At 48.0% G+C, this 24,732-nt stretch overlaps 1 protein-coding gene and 1 long non-coding RNA gene across 2 annotated transcripts; one reads left to right on the top strand and one right to left on the bottom strand.

Moving 5' to 3' along the window:
* Positions 1 to 738: 738 nt before the first annotated feature.
* On the bottom strand, positions 739 to 24,678 carry LOC122691851. The gene is made up of 5 exons (XR_006340513.1): positions 24,252 to 24,678; positions 18,745 to 19,004; positions 18,225 to 18,407; positions 9,821 to 9,925; positions 739 to 9,074 (listed from the first exon to the last, which is right to left on the bottom strand). It is a non-coding gene; the product is annotated as an uncharacterized LOC122691851 (long non-coding RNA).
* LOC122691849 (agouti related neuropeptide) lies at positions 23,140 to 24,053 on the top strand. The gene is made up of 4 exons (XM_043898835.1): positions 23,140 to 23,186; positions 23,297 to 23,433; positions 23,592 to 23,683; positions 23,871 to 24,053. The coding sequence occupies exons 2-4, from the start codon at positions 23,304 to 23,306 to the stop codon at positions 24,051 to 24,053; spliced, it is 405 nt and encodes a 134-aa protein (XP_043754770.1). The 5' UTR covers positions 23,140 to 23,186; positions 23,297 to 23,303.
* Positions 24,679 to 24,732: the final 54 nt, after the last annotated feature.

The raw sequence follows: 24,732 nt of genomic DNA, 5'->3' as shown, positions 1-24,732 counted from the left end.
GATGGGGCTGCCTCCAGCAGACAGGACCACCGAGGCTTCACCTGGCCCTCTCCCACTCTGTTCAGGGGTCCTGAGGGAGGGACAGTGTCTGAGAATCACAGGGTGCCAGAGGCCTCGCCCCAGTAACCAGTGAGCCAGGGGAGGAAGTACTCAGCTGAAACCCATTTCACAGAGGCCTCTTTCTATGGTCAGAGGAAGGGGTGGAATCTGAGCTTCAGCTCAGCTCACTGAATCCTAATCTGTTCGGCTCTGAGTCGGGCTCATTCCCTGAATAGAGCTCTCCTGGCGCTGGCTGGGAGCTAGGGCAGAGCCCAGAATTGTTGTCTTCATTCCTGGAGGGACGGGCTCTGCTCTGAGAAAAAAAATCCCCCTAATAGATTGCAGAGGCTGGTGAGAACCATAGTGAATCCCAGTTCCTCACATATGGCACAGCTAGTTCCACTTTTGAAAGTAATGCAGTTCAAGCCCCAAAACCCAGAAAAATGGAAGCTTCCCTCACCCTGCCCCACCCCCACCATGGCTGGGAGGGGACAATAAAAAGTCTGCCCCCCAAGGTGCCTGTGGTCACACACCTCAGTACATGTTCACTGATTCATTCACCAGATACTCACTCAGGAAGCTTTCGTGGAACCCTGTGTATGCTTGGCCCTGGGGGTACCAGGAGTAAGGGGACAGAGGTCAGGCCCCCCAGTCCCTGAGCTCGGGGGCTCACTGTCAATGAGGACAGATCACCCCTGAGTCTCTACACCTCTTATGTCACCAATGCGAGTGATTGTGACTGTGTCTGTGTGCACATTGATCTGTATGGGAGAATGTGTGTGTGCTGGTTAGGAAGGGCTTTGTAGGGACAGGGCAAGTTGGAGCCCCAACAAGGAGCCCCTTGTTGGGGCTCCTTCGGCAGGCAGGCAATGGGCAGGTCTTCAGAGGAGTGTCTGGGGAGAGAGCACAGCAGAGTTCAAGGTGCAGTAGGGAAGAGCAGCCTCCTTTGCTGGCAGGAAGCAGAAAGTGTGGTGGGAGAATTGTGTATGTGCTGGGGATGTGGGCACCTGGTGACGGGCTTTGGGCACTAGCTAAAGAGTATGGAGGGTGATAGAGAGCCTGAGCTTTAAGCTGGGGAATTCTGTGGTCATGCCTTTGGTTTGCAAAGGTCATTCAGGCAGTCTTTAGGGGGGACAGGTAGAGGCAGCAAGGTGGCTGCTATCATTTCCCTGCTAAAGTCATGGTGGCCTGGGCCATGGGGGCAGTAGAGAGAGAGGCTCAGGAGGTAGAATGGAGCGCTGGGGGCTGATGGGATGTGAGGTCTAGGGAGGCCAGCATTCTAGATCATGCCAGAGTTTTGGGTCTGGGTGATGGGTAGATGATGGTATTTTTCAATGATGTGGAGAGGCCTGGAGGGGCAGGTTATGGGAAGGTGATATGGTCAGTTTGGGCAGGGGGCCTCTGAGGGGTCTGGGGACTAGCCATTCAGGAGGAGATAGCCAGAAGGCAGTTGGACACATGCACAGAGGAAAGAGGGATCAAGGCTAGAGACAGTTCAGAGGTGATGATGGTCAACTGGTTTACCAAGAGGTCAAATGAGAGGAGGAGCAGAACACCATGCTCTGCTAAGGCACTTCAGTGAGTGGTGGGGGCAGTTGTAGGCTTGAAAGAGGGTAAATCTTGGGCTGCAGGTATGCCTGTTCCTACCACCAACTCCATTCACCTTCAGTCCCAGCCTGGACCACCTCCAATCACAGCTCCTGCCCACTGTGTGTGTCTGAGAGTTGGGCATAATAGGGAGTGAGGGTTTTGTATCTCTGAATAGGGAAAAGTGCTCAACACAGTAGTCACAGAGGGCTGGGGTAAGGCACCAGAAAAGCCAGTCCGTTCTCCAGTAGTAGGAGCCTCCTTGGCTCAAACCTGCATACACTGCGCCCAAGAGCCGTCAGGAGTTTCATCCCTGTGCCAGCAGTGGTCATCATCTCTGGGCATAATTTCACCCGGCTTTATTTTATTCTTTGTATTTACTTATTCCAAGAATGGTTTTGCAGTAAACATGTCACCGTTTTCAAAGACACCATGGCCACTTAGCCATGCATTCAGGCGTTTCCAGGCCAGCCGCTACACCAGGTGGGGGTAAGCTTCTACTCCAGGCACATTAGGTGACTTCCCTGGGTTCTCTCTCCCAGGTGGGGCCATCTCTGCCACTGTTCCTGCTGAGCCAACTTTGGCCTCTAGGGGGACCTGTGAGCAGGGCCTTGGTGGGGTGGGGTGGGGTGACTGTGTCCCTCAGGCTGGGCAAGGCGCTCTTCCTTCCTTCCTGAGACTCCCTTCTCCTAAGGGACAAGTGGGAGGGATGACCATGCCTCTCCCAGATCATGGGATGAGTTGCTCCCCTGGGACCCTTTCAGGCCAGGCCCCCTGGCAAAGGCTACAGTGTGTGGGGCATAGTTTACTTCTGAGTTCCTACTGCTAGAACTGTTCTGACAGAGATTTGGAGGGCGTCGAGGTGGGCAAGGTCCTAGCCACTGGGCATCCGGCAATACCCACCACACGTGGGATGACGACCTGGAGGCCAACCATCTTCATCAAACCGACCCCTACCCTGCCCTAGCCAAGCCCGAGATATATGGTGTTGGTCTTTGGCGCCACCGTGTGGGAAGTCTCCACACTGCAGTAACAAACAGGCTTCACAAAATACCACCAAACTCCAGGGGGTGCCCATTTATCCCAAGTTACATTTTTGTGGAAAGGTGTGCACACTGGAGTGTGCAGTGCACAAGTTCTTCAGCACTATGCAGCGGTCTTGCTCACACTCAGACCTGATTACATATCATGGTCACTGGCGAAGCCCACTACCACCATTAAACCCCCCTTCACTGCTCAAGCTTCTTTGTAAAGTTCCCTGACCTTCAGCTTCTCAGTCCTCTCTGCCTTTGACTTGATCGGTGCTGATCATGGATGATACGCCCCCCTCTTCTGAAACTTCTCTGGCTGCTGTGACTGCTCCTTTTGGGTTTCTAGTTGCTGCTCTGGCTACATCTCTTGATGCTCCACCATGGTCTTCACAGGGTGCCAGGCCCCCTCCCCTCATCCTTGATTCTTTTCCCCAGCCCATCCTGACAAAGTCCATGCCTTTGTTTCTGTTCCACAGTGATGCCTTGAGCCTTGGCTCCCCATCTCTTGTGCTGTTTCCCCACTTAAGATGACCCTTGGGCATCCCAAACTCACTGTGTAAAGCCGACCCCATCTCTCAGAACTGCTCTCGCTCCCAGGTTCTCAGGTTAGTCTGGGGGGCCTTTCCCCGGACACCTCTTCAGCCATTAGGTCTGCCCCATCCTCCCTGCCCCTTGGCCAAGGCACCACCTGCAGTCCTCCCGTTGGTTTCACCCAGCCTGGTCCTTTCCCCACAGAGCCGCTGGATGGCTCCGGCATTATTAGGCCCTGTCCCTTCTCGCTTCCCTGCTGGTCCTAACTCTCCGGCTAGTTCCTCCCTATGAGGTCCCAGCTCCAGCCAGAATGAACTTCTTTGTTCCCTGAATACATCCTGCTTTCCTATGTCCCCGTGTCCTTGCACAAGCTGTTCTAGCATCTTTTTTTCTCTTTCCTTCACCTGGTGCCTCCCGTCCACCCTTCAGGTCTCAGTTCAGATACTACCTCCTCTGGATCCCAGGCCAGGTCAGCAACCTCTTCTTTGCTCTCACAATGCCCTGTGCTTCTCCCGCCACAGCCCTTGTCTGCTTCCTCTCCCCAAAGGGTAACCTGCTCCTCTCCAGGTACCCGACACCAAGGCTAGTTCTAGATCGGGTCAACAGGCTCTGTGCCCAGTTCCCACACTCAGAGGCCCTAGATCTCCAAAGTCATCAAGCTGCAGAGAGAGCAAGGCCAGGCCTGAGGCCAGTGAATCTGTGGCCAGGCTGGGATGGGGACCAAGAGGCTTACCTTCCCTCCCAGGGCTGCCCTGCTCCCCAAGACGTCATTGTTGAATTGAGTCAGGATCCTGGAGGGCCCAAAGGGCTCTGACCAGCAGAGAGTTGGCAAGTCTCTAGCCTGGGGGGAAGGCGGCCATCAGCCCAGGCTCTTTGGAAGCCCAGAGAGCTGGCGGAGGCTATCCCAGGAGGCAGACTGGTGTGAGGGGGACTCCGGGCCAGCACATCTGATTAAAGTGTCTAACAAGACTCCTTTCTCCCACAGAGCTGTGCAGTGGGAGTGTGGCCTGGATGTCATACAGGGAGGGCCTGAGGGCAGTGGTGGCAGCTGTGTGGGCCCCTGGGTTAATTATTAATATCCCCAGAGTCACATGGAAGAGAATGTGCTGAGGGAGGACCTCCCCCACCTGGCCTCGCTTCTTGGCCAGAATCTCTCCAGGACTCATCCGGCTCCCCACCAGGCTCGAGTCGGAAGATCAGCTCGGTCTTCCCTAAGGCCTCAGCTAGCTCATCCCACTCTGGCCCCCAAGGGACTCCTGACTCTTCCCTGAGACTTTTCTGTGAGTTCCCATCTCTGGGCCTTCGCTCTTGCTGTGCCCTCTGCCTGCTCTGTGGCTGGGCCCAGCTCACTTCCTCAGGGAGCTCAGTAAACACTGGCGAATTGAATTGCTCAGAAAATAAACAAAGTGTCAAATATACTGCCTGGCACTTAGGAGATGTACCTCCCTAAATTGGCTAAGCAAACAAATAATCCAAAATGAGAAAAGAGAAAGGATCCATCCAGTCCTTTCTTGTGCTTCTGTTCCCCAAACTGCTCTCCATTCATTTCTTCCAAGGAGTCCTGCTCTCTCTGATCCAGGCCTCTGCCTGAAATTTAGCCTGACCTTCAATGTGTCTGAACAGTCCTATTCTAGGTGTCAAGAAGCCTTTGAGGCTCAGCACAGTGGCTCACACCTTGAATCTTCCTCCTTGTCACCTGGCACAAATGCGATGACTTGCTCAGTGGCTGTGAGTTCTGTTGGATTAGGACTGGCTGTGGGGCCTTGAAACTCTGGGGGATTTTCTCCCTCGCTAAAGCTGCCTGGATAATTTGCCAACTTGGTTTCATCAGTCATTCTAAATTGCCCCAATGCACAGGCTCTCACTTGAGCCCTGTCTGGTCCCTTGCTATTTCTCTAGTCTTTCTCACTGTCTCACTATTGTTTTTCTCCAGTTTCCACAAAAGCATAGAGTCTTGACAGCTTCACACAGAAGCTGAAAACCTTCTCCAAGCCTCCTCCTTGCTTGTTTCCTGGAGTCTGTCTTCCATCTCTCTTGGCTTATAAAGCCAGTGACTCATTTACTGAGCCAGGAGTCTCCGCAGGGCTTTCTTTCTTGTAGGAAATGTGAAAGGAGCAGGTGACACCGTCCTTCATGCCCACCCTCTCCTGGCCCTGGCTTTTAAAATCTAAACCTCCAGATATGTTGTATCATGAGTGGTGGTGGAATTGCTGGTTTTCCCCTTGACATAGGCAGCCCTCCTTAAACCAGGGCCCTTGTATCCCCAGTGCCAGATTCCCAAACTCCAAACTCCACAAGGGCACAGAATCACCTGTTTCCTTGCTAAGCTTTCACATAATCACAACCTCTGGCTCTCCCTGGAAATCTAGAAAACTATAGAAATATATCTAGTGCCCTTTCAAGATGCCAAACCTTCTCATCCTTCTTAGGCACTAGAAATCATGAAGTGAAGTGAAGTTGCTCAGTCGTGTCCAACTCTTTGCAACCCCATGGACTGTAGCCTACCAGGCTCCTCAGTCCATGGAATTTTCCAGGCAAGAATACTGGAGTGGGTTGCCATTTCCTTCTCCAGGGGATCTTCCCGACCCAGGGACTGAACCCGGGTCTTCCGCATTGCAGGCAGATGCTTTACCATCTGAGCCACCAGGGCACGCATAATTTCTAATTTGTGATAGAAATTTTCAAATGAAGATGATAGGGTTGCTCATCAGCTGTCCCTGGCAGGAATTTTCAGACCAAACTGGTGGAATCGTACAGACATCACCCACACTCACCCAGATGACCTGGGAGTATATGGGTGCCTATCTGTGTGAATTCTGAGAGACTCTGTTGCAGGTGGGTTGGGGGTGGGATGGGATATTAGGGACTGTTGATGCAACTGTTTGGATGAGGGTTGAATGAAGAGTGTGCAAAAACCTTAGTGGGTGTTTGAAACCCTAGGTATGTGTTTGTGTTAAGCTCCTGAGGGTCAAAGACACTGCTTGAATAAAAAATGCTTTGCATTTTTTCACTGTTTTCATTTCAGTGAAGCAAAACAGAGGGATGGCTCATGGATAGTGAGTTAATCAGGCTTAAATGAAGTCTAAAGAACAATGCTGGAGGAGTCCAATAACTCTTATCATCATCATCATAGTCACCATCAACAGAGGGTGACAATACTCATCATTTTTGAGGACCTAACAAGTAGCATTCTGCTGTGCGTACACACACACACACACACACACACACACACACACATCATGGCACGTATAGATCAAGGCAGTCTTATCATCTATGGGTCCTCTATTCTGCACTTGTCTTGGAATCTTTAGCCCAGGACCTGTTTTGTGAGATACAGTGCAAAATAAAAGTGCAGAGCACCTTGCTCAGAACAATTATGAATTTCAAGATGGCAACAGCAGAGCATTAAACAACTGTGGGGCCCTTTCGAGCAGGCTGTGACATAACAGCTCTCAGGCCCATGAAGCAGCTCCCGCTATCACCTCTGGCTACGTGCACTGCTCAAATTTTTCTCCACTGGGGAGACTTCCTCTCACAGCTGGGGGTGTAATGGAACAGCAGTTCATTTTGTCTCCTTCATACCAAGATAATGTGCCCTTGAACCAAGCTTGGGGCTTCTCCCCTTCTATTAGCCATTTTCTGGATACCCCACATAATGTTTGGGTGTGAGATTATGCAAGAGGCATCAGGGCAACAGTGTTAGGCAACACTGGTGTTTGAGCCATCTGTTTATAGAGATTAGTTATACTATTTGGATCTGCCTAAGCTTGATCTGGGATATACAACATCTGAATAATGATGGACTGGATGCCTGGCCTGACCAACCTAATGATTCTGTGGGTCTGCCAGCACCCAGTTCATGACAGACAGTTCTAGCCACATGGTCACATGACCACCCAGAGTCATGAACTCAGTCAATTCCAAGGTCAGCAATTACTCTTCTAATGTTGCTGGGGCTTGCCCAAGGCTCCCTATAGCATCTTCCTCCACGATGGAATCTACCTTATTGTTTTACATAAGTGGCAGGACTGTTCATACTGTAGCCTTGGACCTGCTGCAGAGTTCGTTCCAGTTCTAAAAATCATTCAAACGGACTTCCCTGGTGGATGAGTGGCTAAGACTCCATGCTTTCAATGCAGGGGACCCAGCTTCGATCCCAGGTCAGGGAACTGGATCCCACATGCCACAACTAAGACCTGGCACGGTCAAATAAATAAATGTTTACAAGTAAATAAATACATAAAATTTTTAAAAAATCACTCAAAATTAGCACATCACCTGATAAATGATTGGGATAGAGTGCCAAAAATGGTGTATTCTTCCTCCACAATCCAAACAGGAACAGAGGCATGAAAACAGAGGAAAACCAGAAAGCAAGTAGTAAAATCCTGGAACTAAGTCAACCATATCAATAATGTGTGTAATGATTAGATGTAAATGTGCTAAAATACCAACTAAAGGGCAGAGATCCTCCAGTGAACAGAAAAGACCCAACTATTAATATATGCTGTCTATAAATATGCTCACTTTAAATATAAAGACACAAATCAGGTGAAAGTAAAGAATGGATAAAGATATGCTAAGCTGGCAGTGAGACTAGGAAAGCTGTGGTGGTGGTAATGCTATCAGACATGGTGGACTTTTAAGGGGATGAGTGTTATCCAAGCTACACAGGGAACTCCCTATGGCTACAATCATAATAATCATACATGCATGTGTGTGTGTGTGCAGCAATAGAGCTTCAAAACATTTGAAGAAAAAAACTGACCAAAACAGGGGAGGACTAGGCTAATCTATAACAATCACTGGAGCTTTTTACACCCCACACCATCAGAGGACAGAATAGCTCTGGACTAAATAATAAGGAAACACACAGAAGAGCAGAACATTGTCAACCACCCTGATTGGAAGTGACATTTACGAGGATGAAACTCAACAGCTGCAGCAGTCACTTTCTTTTCCAGCAAACGTGCTACCTTCACCATGATAGACCATATGTTCACCCACCAAACGATATTCATAAAATTTAAAGAATGTGCCAAGTATGTCCTCTGCCCACAGTGGAAGGAAATGAAAATAAATGACAATGAGATACATGGAAAAATCTTAAATATTTGGAAATCATACAACACACATAAAGAATCCATACGTCAGAGACATATTAAGGGAAATTAGAAAATATTCTGAATGAAGTGATATAAAACCTAACCAGGGAGGGGGAATCGGGATGGGGAATACGTGTAAATCTATGGCTGATTCATATCAATGTATGACAAAACCCACTGAAATGTTGTGAAGTAATTAGCCTCCAACTAATAAAAAATTCAAAAAAAAAAAAAAAAGAAAAAAAAAGAAAAAAAAAACCTAACCATATCAAAACTTGTGGGATATCCTGGGGCAGTGGTTAAGGGAAATTTATGGCTTAAAACACATTGTAAAAAAAAAGAAAACATATTGTAGAAAAAAAAATATAAAGTGGGGAGATTAGTCCACCAGTGTTCTCATGGCTTCGTGGTGACAATGCGGAGGAGGAGCACTGCAGGGCAAGAGACTCCTTTCTCTTGGTTTTCCTGCCTACATGCTCCCACCCCCTCACACAGTAGCCTGAAATCTCTAAAATACAAAACTACTGTGTCTCTCCCTTGCTCTAAACCCTCCCACCGCTCCCCACTGCTTCAGGGTGAAACTCAAGACGGACCTCAGCAAGGTGACCTTTTATGACTTTGCTCCTACTCACCTTTATCTCTCATGCCTCTGGGTGCTGTTTGCCTGTGTGCTACATCTGGCTTTCTGAACTGTCCCTTGAAGTCGGAAGCATTTTTTTCCTCCTCTCCTTTTCCCCTAGAACTAGGGTTGCCAGATAAAATACAGGACTCCCAGTCAAACCTGAATTTCAAATAAATAATGAACAACTCTTCAGTATAACAATGTCCCCAATATTGCATGGGGCGCGCACACACACACACACACACATAAATATACACTAAAAAACTATTCGCTGTTTATATGAAATTCAACTTTAACTGGATGTTAAATGTTTTATTTTTCATTTGCCAAATCTGGCGACCTTGGCCAGAACAGGTACCTGGTACTCCATCTGCCCTTCTCTGCTTCTCTGCATGGGTGACTCCTTTTCCAGAGTCAGGTCTCTGCTTAGAAATAACATACCCGCCCCCCGCCCCAGCCCCCCGAAAGACAGTTCTCCCTCCCCCTTTCTCAGGCTGAGGCTACAGTTGTTTCATTTCTGTGCCTGAGCTGTGCCCACCAGACAGGGTAGGTCCACCTCATTCGCTGCTAACTCCTCACCCTGTGGCACAGTGTCTAGCACTTGGTGGCCACTCAATAGGTACTCGTTGAAGGAATAAGCACTGATTTAGGACCCAGCTGTGGGGATAGCGAGCTGGCCCCTTCCGCTCCCTCCGCCCCCAGTGGGGGATACATCAGTTATCTATCACTGCAAACAAACCACTCCTGACATTAGTAACTTAAAACATACCGCAAGCATGTAGTCTGCTCACGAATCTACAAAATGAGCCGAACTCAGTGGGGACAGTTCATCTCTGCATCCTGCACCCCCTCCTCCCAACACATACATAGTTGGGGCAGGAGAATCCATGTCCAAGATAACTCACAGGGCCTTCAAGTGGGCACTCTATGCTGCTCCCCTTCACATGTGCCTCTCCATGGGGTGGCCGGGGCTTCCTTACAGCATGGCAGCTGGGTTCCAGTAGCAACATCTCAGAGGAGACAAAAAAGGGCAGATGCTTGTTTTCTAAGGCCTAGATCTGGAAACTAATACAGTGTCATTTCCACCATACTCTATCAGTTAAGTAGCTGCAGAGTCCATATTCAAGGAGATGGGTCATAGACCCCCATCTCTAAATGCTAAAGAATTTCATGACTGTGTTTTAAAGTGACCACAGGAGAGAACACTCACTACCAAGGAACTGACAGAGCCCAGCCTCAGCACCGGGCTGAGTGTGCAACGGGTCGCAGGATGCTATTCTTTCCATGGGTGGGTGTGCAGCAGACACGTCAGTATGTTCAAGGAATCTGGGGGTGAGATAGGGCAGGAAGGATGGAGGGAGGGAGCAAGGGAGTGAGAGAGATACGGAAAGAGTCCTCCCTCGGAGGATGAAGGACATGAAGCCGCTCACCCAGGGCAGGCACTCATGAGAACAGTGCCAGAAAGAAGGCTGTGCAGCTGGCACCTGTCAGGGCTCCCTTGGGATGTTGTAAACAAAAAATTCCAAGTTGAATTATTTTCTTTAGGTTTTGGAAAAAAAATCAGTCTATAGAAAGTTGACAGAATAGTCAAATGAACAATGCATACACCTGTCACCTAGTGTCGCCAATGGTTAACATTTTATTGCATTTGCAATTTGAAAGTAAGTTACAGATAAGGTATTTCCCTCCCCAGTCCTTTGGCCTGCATTCCCTCCCACCCCACCCTTACCCCCTCCAGCAGTGTACTCTGCACCAGTGGTTTCAGCCAGGGGTGATTCTGTCCCCCAGGGATAGCTGACAAAGTCAAACGGAGACTTTTTTTTGGCTGTTGGCTGTACCATGCAGCATGTGGGATGCAGGATCTTAGTCCCCCAACCAGGGATTGAACCTGTGCCCCCTGCACTGGGAGCACAGAGTCTTAACCACTGGACCAGAGACATTTTTTAATTTACATTTTTTTTTTAACTAAGAAAAAATTCACCATTTAACCATTTTAAAGTATTTCTCATGACGAGAGGCAACCTTCATTTCTGTGTGCTCAGTTGTGTCTGATCTTTGTGACTTCATGAACTGCAGGCCCGCCAGGTTCCTCTGTCCATGGAATTTCCCAGGCAAGAACAATGGAATAGATTGCCATTTCCTCCTCCAAAATCTTCCCAACCCAGGGACCGAACCCAAGTCTCCTGCACTGGCAGCCAGATTGTTTACCACTGCACCACCTGGGAATTTTTATTCCTAGCTAATCCCAAAACGGGATTCCCTGGTGGCTCAGACGATAAAGAGTCTGCCTGCAATGCGTGAGACCCGGTTCGATCCCTGGGTCGGGAAGATTCCCTGTACTCTTACCTGGAAAATTCCATGGACAGAGAAGCCTGGTAGGCTACAGTCCATGGGGTCGCAAAGAGTCGGACACGACTGAGCAACTTCGCTTTCGCTTTCGCTAATCCCAAAACATCTCTGACTTTTCAGCTTGTTGCACCTGAACGGTTTTGCTGCTCCTGACACCTAGTGGGCAGGGACCAGAAACGCTGCTAAACTTCCAGAAGAGAGAATTATTGGGCCCCAAAATGTTGAGGCTGAGAGTCCCTCTACACCATCAGAGCACCACCATTACATTCAAGGAAATCAACGGCCATTCAGTCACTGGTCTCAAGAGTGTCCCTTCTAGCATTTTTATTTCAGTTCAGGAGGCAAGGTTTACATATTTGGTGGTCAGGTCTCTTTAGTCTCTTTTAATATAGAAGAGTATTCTCTGCCCCACACTCGGCCTTTTTGTCTGATTACTTTTTGTAAGAGTCAAAGCCAGTTTTAGCACTGGATATAGTATTCTGGATTTACCAGATTGCTTCCTCAAGATCAGATTCGTGGTAAACCATGCTGGTAAGAATACTAGTTTGACGATTACTGCATCACATCAGGGGGCTCATAAGATGAGGTTGCTATGCCATTTATGATATTGAAATTGAATGATGATGTAGCTCACAAGATAGAAGGTGCTGCCCTCCACACCCCACCAAGCATGGTGTCCAGGCAGCCCCCTAGTTGGCTCAACCTTTCTGAAGAGTAGTGATGGCCTGGGGAGGCTGACTCTCACCCAATAGGGAATCCTGAGGCCCTCCTCCCTTCTCCCCTTGACAAGGGGAAGGCCCCAAGAGCCAGCAGTTCCTCTTGCTGACCCCAGGGAGCAGGCTGCAGCTGAGTCACTGAGAGGCCTTAGTTCCCAGGAAGAAGAAAACTGAAGGGCAGGCATGAGCTGGGCCCCTTGAGGCTGGGGGCAGGAAGCTGAGGGTATGGCTCAGAGGAGGCCAGGGGGTTGTGAAGCTGGAAACTCCAGGGCTCATTAGCATTCCTGTGATGAACAACTGTGCAAAAGCTGTACTGAGGTTACTCTCTACCTTCTTCCTTTCAGGATGCAGAGTTCACATACTGCAGCTAAAGATCCCACAACTGCAATGAAGTTCTGCATGCCAGAACTAAGACCTCGTGAAGCCAAATAAATAAATAAAATGACCCATTTAAAAAAATAATCAAAAGGCACTGTGTCAACATTCAACTGAAACAAGCCCTATTTCTGGAGTATTCAATTACATAAGCCAAAACATTATGTTTACAACTTAAGACAGTTTGAATCAAGCTTTCTGTTCGTTACAACTGCTGTCATCTCATTGACATCATTTTTTTTACACTGTTAAAAAAAAATTCAATGACAACCAGGAAAATACTGCTTTTCTTCACATTCGTATGGAGTTTAGGAAATTCTTTTCTTTTCCCCAGGAGAAATAAGCTACAGACAAAACTAGAAGTATAACCACACTGTAAAATCTGCAAATCCCAGAAGTCTACAACTTGAAGATTTCCCCAGGGACAGGGAAGAAAACAAGTGTCACAAGAGATGAGACAAACACATGTAAGGACAAGCCGGGGAAACAGTTTTCAGCACTGACCCAGACACTGCTGCTAAGTCACTTCAGTCGTGTCCGACTCTGTGCAACCCCATAGACAGCAGCCCACCAGACTCCCCCATCCCTGGGATTCTCCAGGCAAGAACACTGGACTGGGTCGCCATTTCCTTCTCCAATGCATGAAGGTGAAAAGTGAAAGTGAAGTCGCTCAGTCGTGTCCAACTCCTAGCGACCCCCATGGACTGCAGCCCACCAGGCTCCTCCGTCCATGGGATTTTCCAGGCAAGAGTACTGGAGTGGGGTGCCATTGCCTTCTCCAGACCCAGACACTAGGTACCCTTTTTCTCCTGGCACCTACTGCCACCACCTCCAGGGGGTGATTTCTGGTCTAAGGTGTGAAGAACTCTTCAAACAACACAAGCTGCTGTGAGGAGAGGTGCAACGAGAGAGGTTCAAGTATGAGTAAGAATCATGCCAAAGTCCAAAGTGTGGGAAGAAGCCACAGTGAAAAGGAAAGCCGTGTGACTACCACCCAGACAGAAAACACCTCCAGTGCTGCAGAAGTCTTCCTAGTTTCCCTCGCTCAGTCCATAATGCCCCAAGTTAATCACTATGGAGCTGTATCACCATTTATTATAGTTTATGGTTTTGAATGACTGTAAGTAGAATCATACCATATTCACTCTTCTGTGGCTGACATCTTTCATTCAACCTTATGTATGTGAGATGCATCCATGTTGTTGTGTACAGCAGTTCATTCACTTTTATTGCTGTGTAGTTTTCAGATGTATGAATACACCATTAATTACCCATTTTCCTGTTGATAGATATTTGGATTGTTCTTTGTTTTTAATCTTTGTGAATAAAGTTGCTAGGAACACTGTATATACGTGTCTTCTAGTAAACATTACACTCATCTCTCTCGGGCTTGTATCAAACAGTAAACTTGCTAGGTGGAAGGTCAGCTGTAGTAAACACCACAAAAAAGTAAACACACCACAGTTTTCTTATTTCATGTTTTCTGCCCAGCATTAAGTGAAGATAACCTTACGGAGGTAAGGACAGAAATGGTACAGACCGAACAGAGGCAGAATATATTAAGAAGAGGTGGCAAGAATACACAGAAGAACTATACAAAAAAGTTCTTCATGACCCAGATAACCACGATGGTGTATCACTCACCTAGAGCCACATCCTGGAACATGAAGTCAAGTGAGCCTTAGGAAGCATCACTACGAACAAAGCTAGTGGAGGTGATGGAATTCGAGTTGAGCTATTTCAAATCCTAAAAGATGATGCTGTGAAAGTGCTGCACTCAATATGCCAGCAAATTTGGAGAACTCAGCAGTGGCCACAGGACTGGAAAAGGTCAGTTTTCTTTCCAATCCCAAAGAAAGGCAATGCCAAAGAATGTTCAAACTACTGCACAATTGCACTCATCTCACATGCTAGCAAAGTAATGCTCAAAATTCTCCAAGCCAGGCTTCAACAGTATGTGAACTGTGAAATTCCAGATGTTCAAGCTGGATTTAGAAAAGGCAGAGGAATCAGAGATCAAATTGCCAACATCTGTTGGATCTAGAGAAGCCAAGAGAATTCCAGAAAAACATCTACTTCTGCTTTATTAAGTGAGAAACAATTTTTGGGGGCTCCAAAATCACTGCAGATGGTGACTGCAGCCATGAAATTAAAAGACGCTTACTCCTTGGAAGAAAAGCTATGACCAACCTAGATAGCATATTAAAAAGCAGAGGCATTACTTTGCCAACAAAGGTCCATCTAGTCAAGGCTATGGTTTTTCCAGTGGTCATGGATGGATGTGAGAGCTGGACTATAAAGAAAGGTGAGCGCCAAAGAACTGATGCTTTTGAACTGTGGTGTTGGAGGAGACTCTTGAGAGTCCCTTGGACTGCAAGGAGATCCAACCAGTCCACTCTAAAGGAAATCAGTCCTGAATATTCATTGGAAGGACTGATGCAGAAGCTGAAGCCCCAATACTTTGGTCACCTGATGTGAAGAACTGACTCCTTGTAAAAGATCCTGATGCTGGGCAAAATTGAAGGCAGGAGGAGAAGGGAATGACAGAGGATGAGATGGTTGGATGGCATCACCAACTCGATGGACATGAGTTTGAGTTGGCTTTGGGAGTTGGTGATGGACAGGGAGGCCTGGCTTGCTCCAGTCCATGGGGTCACAAAGAGTCAGACACAACTGAGAGACTGAACTGAACTGAACCTTACAGAGAAGAGATTACTGATATTGTGGCTTTCACAATATCAGTGCAGGCAGAAAAGTAATTCACATGAAACCTTACAAATATTAAATCCTATTATGTCAAACAAATGCCATTAAATATGAAACAAAATATTGACTATTTCACATTATAGTTTATGGTTAACAAATTTAATATAGAATTTTAAACTACCAATTTAGCTTAATTAAAAGGTATAATTTCATCAATCCTGATTAAATAAAAGCATGTTCAGTATCCTCTCCCTCTGAGATTTTTAAATAGAACAGTTGAGAAAGTTTGATGTTGGGAGTTATGGTTGCCCAACAGTGATATTGGGGCTTCCCAGGTGGTTCAGTGGTAAAGAATCTGCCTGCCAATGCAGGAGACAGGAGAGAGGCAGGTTCAACCCCTGGTTAGGGAAGATCCCCTGGAGGAGGGCATGGCAACCCGCTCCAGTACTCTTGCCTGGAAAGTTCCAAGGACAGAGCAGCCTGGTGGGCTATAGTCCATGGGGTCGCAAAGAGTTGGACACCACTAAGTGCATACACATACACAAAAAACAGTGATTATGCTGATTCCTTTTGAATTAAGTTATTAAGATCACCACTAACCAAACTGCATTAACAGAAAGGTTGTACATACAGTGAATTCTAGTGGTATCCTGTAAACATATACATGTACATAGTAGTATTTAACATAGACAAGCAATACTGGCTAGGAGAATTAGTACGCATGCATGGCCCACTAAGCCTTCCCAGTAGCTACCTCCATGGTCAGAAAACTCAACTTGTAAGTAATAACATATTTGTCAAGAAATCAGTACTTGTCTCAGGAAGTTTATATTCCCACAGGTAGGGAGTAGCTTATAGTAGACTTTTAAAAATTAAAGTATAGTTGATTTACAATGTTGTATTCGTTTCAGGTGTACAATGTCGTGATTCAGTATTTTTATAGATGAGGCTCCATTTAAAGTTATTATAAAATATTGGCTATATTCCCTGTGCTATGTGACAGTTTTCTTATTTACCTCTTACCAGTTCTAGTTATTTCATATCTTTACCAATGCTTGGTACTGTCAATCTTTTAAATTTTAGCCAATCTAGTCAGTATATAGCAATATCTCATTGTGGTTTTAATTCAGATTTCTCTATGAATTACATTTCTCTAGTGATGTTGAGCACCTTCCCACATGCTTGTCGGCCATTTGGAAATCCTCTATTGTGAAGGGTTGGTTCAAGTCCTTTTTCTTTAATGACTATGGAATTCTTTGAGTCATATTTTGAGTCTATGCATTCATTGTAATGTTCTTTTCCCAGTTTGTGTTTTATCATTTTACTTTCTTAATTAGCTTTAATTAATGACCAGAAGTTCTTAGTTTTTATAAATCTAATTTATTAGCTTTTGATGGTTAGTACTCTGTCCTGTTTAAGAAATCTTTGCCTACTCCAAGGTTATGAAGATATTTTATGTTTTTTCTAGAATCTTTGTTTTACCTTCACAATTATGTTGATGGTCTATCTCAAATTAATTTTTGTGAAGGCAGGTAAAGGTACAGGTAAAACAGTTACTTGCTCCCACACTGTTTATTGAAAATATCTTTCCCCCACTTAAAGAAGCTTATGTAATTAATTTTCAACCAGTCTTCTTTTCTAGTAAATCTACTTAAATATGCGTTGCTTTAGATGCTTCCCATGAGTTTAGAAAATTTTTTAAAAATATTTCTTTATTTGGCTGTGCCAGGTCTTAGTTGTGGCACGCAGGATCTTTGATCTTTATTTTCGGTATGTGGGATCTAGTTCTTTGACCAGGGATCGAACCCAGGTCCCCTGCTTTGGGAGCAGGGAGTCTTAGCCACTGAAATCGCCAGGGGAGTCCATTCCCATAAGTTTTGATACACTGTTTTTAATTATCATCCAATTTGAAACATTTCTAGTTTCTTTGGTGATTTCTCCTTTGATTCCTGAGTTACTTAGAAATGTGATGGAGAGTAAAGGACACTCAGCGCAGCTCTGGCAGCCAACCTAGCCCACGGGAGAGGCTGGCTTGGTTTCGTCTTCGCACTCCGGGCAGCACTATAGGTGAGTGGAAGTTCCCACAAGCAGGAGGTGTGTGTGGGGAGACACCTGAGGGTTGAGCCTGCCCTGGCATGAGTGCACACACAGAATAACCATGCCTTTTCTCCAGCTCTAAAACATACCCCGGGCCATGAGAGACAGAAGGGAAAGCAGACCAGCCCTTCTTTAGCTGAGTAATCAAAGCTAAGTCACTTAACGCTTTCTGATCTGTAAAACGGGGATGATAATGTTTAGTTCCATGTTCTCCATGCATGCTAAGTCACTTCAGTCGTGTCCCATTCTTTGTGACCTCAAGGACGGTAGCCTGCCAGGTTCCTCTGTCCATGGGATTCTCCAGGCAAGAATACTGGAGTGGGTTGCCATGCCCTTCTCCAGGGGATCTTCCCAGCCCAGGGATCAAATCTGTGTCTCCTCTGTCTCCCACATTGGCAGACAGGTTCTTTACCACTAGTGCCGCCTGGGCAGTTCCATGTCCCACTGAGAGTACACGGAACAGGAGTCTTGCTACGGGACATTAGGTAAACCTTAGCAGGTGAACGGACGAGGCCAGGAGGAAAACTTGCCTCTATGACAGGTCCTGACACAATGCCTGCCTTTGGCCAGAGCTGGGAGGAGGACCCCTACCCAGGGCTTTGTGGAGACAGTTAATGCAGGGCCTACAGAGGCAAAATTGGGAAGTGGTGACCAGTGGGGCTGCTGGTGGGGGCCACCCTATGAGCTCTTCCCCCCATACCAGGCAAGGGCTTGCTGCCTGGGTGAGATGTGCCCCAGGGGGTCTGGTTTCAGCTGGAAGTTTATCCTTTCCATCCAACACCCCCAGATGACTGCTCCCCAACAGGACTCAATCCCCTCCCAGCTCCCATACCTACACCTCCTAGACCTTCTTTGTAGCTGGAGGCAGAGGGGATGAGGAGGGGTAATTGCAGAAAGGAGTGAGTCCAGAGGACTCTGGGAGCAGCTGCAGCTCTCTCTGCTTTCTTGAGCTGATCTTGGGCTCACTTTGAACCTGTCAAGCCAGGTACCGTCATACCTCTATGCCCATTACCCTAGGCTGCATCTTTTTGCCTATGTCCAGATTTCCTGTAGCCTCTGTTCTTACCTGCAAGGAAATGAGTGGCAGAGGTGAGCAGGTAGACGGATCCCTGGGTCTTTAGCAGAAAGAGTAGTTGCTAAGTTGAGAATCATCTCCAGACAGTCGAGCAGTTCCTGCTGCGCAATCACCTTTGCTCCCAGGGCTGCAGCTGAGCCACTAAACATCCTTACAGAGTCAGGTTGCTCCATTCTATGGGGGTGAAATAGAAACAATTCAGGAGACATCCCAAGTGCCCCCTCCCTAGTCCAATAGTGCCATGCCTCTGTGGAGGGTTGCTGGGGACTCAGTTTCACTCCCCAGAAACTCTGCTGTACTCAGGGGTCCTCTTATCACTTGGAATGGAACAAGCTCTCCACCACTTTGGTGGATTTCTTGGGAGTGTGGTGGCTGGTGTACTGCTTTGGATATACTGAGGGCAGGGATAACCTTCTACTGAGACAGAAGGTAGGGTCCTGCAACATCTCCAGAGACAGAAGATTGTACTCAGAAAAGTAGGACCTGGCAGGGAGGAGGAGGGACTGGTTACCTCTCTGGGTGTCTGGAGATTTGGACACTGGGGTTTGCAGATGTCTTCAGAAGGGGCTGAAGCTGGAGTTGAGAATGCCCTTTGCCACCTTGGAGGGGCCCATGTGTCCAAATTGCAAGTCACATGCTATGAGTCATATTGGCTGGTCCTATCTGTCTTCCTTGGACCTTTTCAGAAGTTTCATCTGAGCACTCCATCCACAGCTCAGCTGTTTTGCGGGCCTCCAATTAAGGCCCCACCATCTGCATGGAAGGGGAGGCCTGTGTGGGGAGAGGAAGAGGGAGTTAGAGCAAGGTCTGAGGGGGAATCAGTGTCTCTGGGCCTGAGCCCTCTTACAGTCAGGGGAAAGGGTGTTCCATCCAAAAGCTGGCCCGGCACCATGCCCCACTCTCCCTGGCTTGACCTCAGCCTACACTTTCATGGCAATAGGCAAACCCATGAAGTTTGGTTGACCCCAGAATCAGGAGCTTCAGGTCATCACGGTGTCTGACCTAGCCTTTAAGTCTAGATGCCTTGGCACAGTGCTGGTTTTGAAGCATGCGCTCAAACAGTTCCTGAATGAATGGGAGAATGGCAAGCACTGGTTTTCGTGCAACAAACACGACTCTCCCACCTAGGGGCTCCTGATCACAGTGGGAATGCCCCTCAGGTGAGGGCTCAAGAGACACCAGCCTGGAATATCTAAATATACATCTCTTCAAAGACATACAGATGGCCAATACACACATGAAAAGATGCTCAACGCTGCTTATTGTAAGAGAAATGCAAATCAAAATTATAGTGAGGTACCACCTCACATTGATCAGAATGGTCATCTTAAAAGCCTACAAATAGCAAATGCTGGAGAGGGTTGTAGAGAAAAGGGAATCTTCCTACATTGTTGGTGGGAATGTAAATTGATACAACCATTATGGGTAACAGTATGGAAGTTCCTCAAAAAACTAAAAATACGGTTGCTATATGATCCAGCAACCCATTCCTGGGCATATATCCAGACAAAACTAAAATTCAAAAAGATACATGCATGCCTACATCAATAGCAGTACTACTCCCAATAACTAAGACATGGAAACAAGCTAAATGTCCACTGAAAAATGAGATAAAGATGTGGTATATATACACAATGGAATATTACTCAGTCGTTAAAAAGAACAAAATAATGCCATTTGCAGCTACATGGATAGACCTAGAGATTATCACACTAAATGAAGTAATCAGAAAGAGAAAAAACCAATACCATATGAACATCACTTAAATGTGGAATCTAAAATATGACACAAATGAACTCATCTACAAAATAGGAGCAGACTCCCAGACACAGAGAACAGACTTGTGGTTGCTGAGTGGGGGGCAGGAGGGGTTAGATTGTGAGTTTGGGACTAGTAAATACAAACTATTATATATAGAATGGATAAACAACAAGGTCCTATTGTATAGCATAGAGAATTACAGTCAATATCCTGTAATGAACCATAATGGAAAAGAATATGAAAAAGGAGATATGTATGTATAACTGACCCACTTTACTGTACTCCAGAAACTAACACATTATATCAACTATACTTCAGTCAAAAAATTACATATATATATATATATATACACATACATACATATATATACACACATAGAGACAGACAGACAGGGAGGGAGACAGAAACAGAGAGGGAGGGAAGCCCTACAGATGAGCCATGGGGTTGGGGGTGGGGTGGGGGCGGGGGAAGTGTTCCAGTTGGGGATCTGGGTATAGGATAAAGCTAGATTGGTAGTGTCAGTGGGTGCTCTGCTGCTCCCTGCAGGATATTGCAGGAACAGCACCCCTGGGGTGAGGACTAAATTGCTGGAGGAAAAAGAGGCGACACGCAGGGTTCAAGCAACCCTCTTTGTCCCCACACTTGATATCTGGCACAGAGCATTCACATTCTCTCCTTCCTCCTCCTTGAAGCCAGGGTCCCGATGCCTGGGGTCTGTCCCCAGCCTCATGAAGTAGTCTCTGTATCTCCCCAGGTCTCCCAAATCCTCCATCCAGGACATGTCACACATTTCTGAAGCTCCTTCTGCCAAAAAGCCTTGTCTTGGGAACATCAGGCCAGTTCCAGACCTGAAAAATCACTCATGCAGTGTTTGTATTCAGCAGATGGAAAGGGCTCCCAAGGAGCCTTTGTAGACTACTAGGTGTAGGCAACGCTGTTCGTCAGGAAGGAAGACAAATGTAAGGATTAACAAATACTATGAAAATAAAAAATGATAGAAAGGCAGGAACTTTAACAAAATTTGAAAGATCAAGCCAAAGGCTGATTACTTGTAAAACTTATAAAATCTGATAAGCCAATGGAATATTAACTTTAAATACTGATGCACAAATCATAGATACACATAGACATAAATAGAGATATAGAGCTGTAACCAGAAACCCATAGATCATGCTTTGGGCCAATTCAGTGTTAGGAACGTGGCTGGGTAAAACTGAGCTGAGGGCAGGAGGAGGATGGGGTGGGAAAGGGCATCAACAAATGTTTATTATGGAAATTTTCAAATATATACAAAAGTAGTAGTATCAGGATAATGAGGCCCACGTACTCATCACCCACCTTCAACAATTACCAACTCCACTAACAATTTTGTTTCATCTACATCACCTCCTGCTATTCCCCCACCTCAGATTATTTTGAAGCAAACCTCATATTTCATATCATTTTATCATTAAATACATTATTTTTCTTTAAAAAAGAACAATGCTTGAAAAAATCATGAGAACAGTACCATCATCACAAGTAAAAAAGTTAACAATTATTCTTTAATATCTTTAAATATCCAATGTTTATATTTCTCTGGTCATTCTGTTTTTGTATTTTTTGGGGGGGCACCATGCTGTGTGGCATGGCTTCCCTGGGGGCTCAGATGGTAAACCGTCTGCCCGGAATGTGGGAGACCCGGGTTCGATCCCTGGGTTGGGAAGACCCCCTGGAGAAGGAAATGGCAACCCACTCCAGTTCTCTTGCCTGGAAAATCCCCTGGACGGAGGAACCTGGTAGGCTGCAGCCCACAGGGAAGCAAAGAGTCGGACACGACTGAGCAAGAGTCAGACACGACTGAGCCACTTCACTTTCACTTTCATGCTGTGTGGCATGTGGTATCTTAGTTCCCTGACCAGGGATCAAACCCAAGACCCCTGCACTGGGAGCATGGAGTCGTAACCACTGGACCACCAGGGAAGTCCCTCCACTATGTTTTGATGGTTGTTTTTCTTGATTGTCTTCCCCATCGGACCTAGCCAGGGACCTCGGCAGTCCCTGAGACCAATACCCTGTGTCCACATACCCAAATGAAGACAGCCACTGAGCTCCAGATGATAACCTATGGTTTCCAACCACTTTCGAGGACTTCCTCAGGCCTCGCCTGGTCAGAATAGCCCATGTGAACCTGGGCTGCAAGTCCCAACAGCCTCTTCATCCTCCTGCTGTCTTCGGTCAGTTCAGGTTGTACATTGAGTCCTGAAAGCTGATTCAGCCTGCATCCCTTTCCCCAACTGGCAAGCGTGTGATAAAGTGCCCTTTGGGGAGGTGGTGGTGAGGGGAGGCTGTGGCAGGAAGTCCCGTGCGTCCCACCGTCTCTATGAAAGAGCAGTCCTCACACTCGCCTCGTGCTGATGCGACCAGGCGTGGGCAAAAGTCTGACAACACAGGGCGGAAAGGAGCAGCTATTAGCACTAATGAAGCAGGCGGTCTGAAAGCTTTTTACTTCGAAGCTGCTCGCCCACCTGGGGAGGGAACAGTCTGTTCGGTCACCTTGGTTTCCAGGAACCGCAGGCAGAAAATGGTGTGGGGGTAGGAGCAGGGGTGGGATCTTGGAGAAGCCTGGAGGAAGGGGGAGCAGAGATAGATCCAGAGAGGGAGGTAGAGGGCCTGCTTTTGGCTGAGTGGTCTTTTGCCCTCCTTACTCCTCTCCAAAACCTAGGGTCTGGGTCTGCACCCCAACCCCACCCAGCTTTGGCTACTGGCCCATCACCCCCCTTTCAGTGCCCTTGACCCAAGTTCCTGGAAGCAAAGCAAACATGCCATGCGTAGGGTCTGAATGACCATCTCCAGGGCCACAAATTAAATTAAGCGTTCAGGGCTGCCTGCCTTGTTACTGCTAATGACTCCAGCCTACCCATCCCCCAGGTCCCTTTCCTGCAGAAATTTGGGGGCCCTGGGCACCCTATCTTGTTCCCAAATTTTGATGGGCTCCTGGAACCCTCACTCCAAATTGGAGATGGGCACCCCTCTTGTAGAGCCCTGGTTCCAGTCAGAGAGGCCTGAATTGTTCTCCCACCTTCTGGGGAGGGCCCCTCATACCCTGGCTGCAGGAAGCAGTCACGTGTGGGCCCTTCATTAGATCCTGCCATATAAGCCGGGGACACGGAATGGTCAGCAACTCCTGGGACGAGGATCCAGCAAGCAGAGGTAAGTCCTCAGGTTGGGCTGAGACTCCTACTCTCTAGGGGTCTGGGATAGGGCACCTAGAGGGTGCTCCAGGGATGAAGAGGGGCTAAGTGGTGGGTTTTCCCACTCAGCCAGGCCATGCTGACCGCAGTACTGCTGAGTTGTGCCCTGTTGCTGGCAATGCCCACCATGCAGGGGGCCCAAATGGGCTCTGCTCCCCTGGAGGGCATCGGAAGGCCTGACGAAGCCTTATTTCTAGAGCTCCAAGGTCAGTGTGGGCAGTGATGGGGCTGGGTGGGGCCTGGACACCCTCTGGTCACAAATTGTTCTGCCTTGTATTAGTCTCTTTCCCCTTCCCCAATCCCAGACCTGGGAGGCAGGTGTCTTGTGCATAGGGGGTTTCTGCCCTCACATTACCTGTCTCAGGCCTAAGCCTGCAGCCATTGCTGAAGAGGACAACGGAGGAACAGGCCGAAGAGGCGCTGCTGCAGGAGGCAGAGGCCAAGGCCTTAGCAGAGGTAACTGCTCAGGGCAAGGGGTGTGGCCACAGTCTTTAAATTGGGGGCGTCAACCTCTATCTACTTGACCCTCTCACCTGGGGCAACACTGCAGACCATCCCTCCCCAAGCTCCACTCCTCTCCTAACTTGATCAGGGCAGGTCCCTGAACCTGCCTTTGGAGGCCCATGTTCCCAAAACCCTGCAGGTGCTAGATCCGGAAGGACGCAAGCCACGCTCCCCACGTCGCTGCGTAAGGCTGCACGAATCCTGTCTGGGACACCAGGTACCCTGCTGCGACCCATGCGCCACTTGCTACTGCCGTTTCTTCAACGCCTTCTGCTACTGCCGCAAGCTGGGTACCACCACGAACCCCTGCAGCCGCACCTAGCTGGTCGACGTCCGGGTTGGGCTAGGGGGCACCAATAAAAGGATGGGACCAATCCCAGGGTTGTGCGTTATTTCGAACGTGACCGTCATCGGAGGCGGGGGAGGTCACGGCAGGGGCGAAGCTTCCTCTAAGCCACGACACCACACCCCTCCCCCCCCTTACTCCAGGGCTTGCGTTATCCCATCACGAGTCACTTACATGCGAGCTCTTATAGCGCCCGGCGCCGCTGGGAGAAACAGAGAAGGGACGCGCTCCTGCTCTTGAGAATCTTTGATGATAAATGCGGGGAAGGGGGCACAGGGCGGCAGAGGGGTTGTACCTCCCAGCATGCTAACAAACCTCAGGCCAGGGCCTGCTTGCGGCTAACTCGACGCGTGACCCCTAGCGAAGCCTGGCCCTCACCCGACCTCAGTCCCTCTCAGGGGAAGGATGGCTCAACAGTTTGGAATATTTCCAAGCATAAGAAGGGCCGCCCATTCCCATCTTTACTTCTGGGGCCGCCACAGCACCAGGGTGTACCAGACTCAGGAAATCTAGAGTGAAGGCCCAATCGAATCCCCGCTTCACGGGCGCCACCAAGCGGCTGACCTGGAACATTCCAACCCGCTCTCTCCAGGGAGCAGGACGGCCGCCCCCGCCTCCCCTCAGCGCGCAGGCGCCAGAGGGCAGCCCCCCTCCC

The sequence above is a fragment of the Cervus elaphus genome, chromosome 4 (genome assembly GCF_910594005.1).
Source record: "Cervus elaphus chromosome 4, mCerEla1.1, whole genome shotgun sequence".
Classification (NCBI taxonomy): Eukaryota; Metazoa; Chordata; class Mammalia; order Artiodactyla; family Cervidae; genus Cervus; species Cervus elaphus.
Note: the sequence above shows the minus strand (reverse complement) of the source record. Positions and strands in the feature narration are given on the sequence as shown.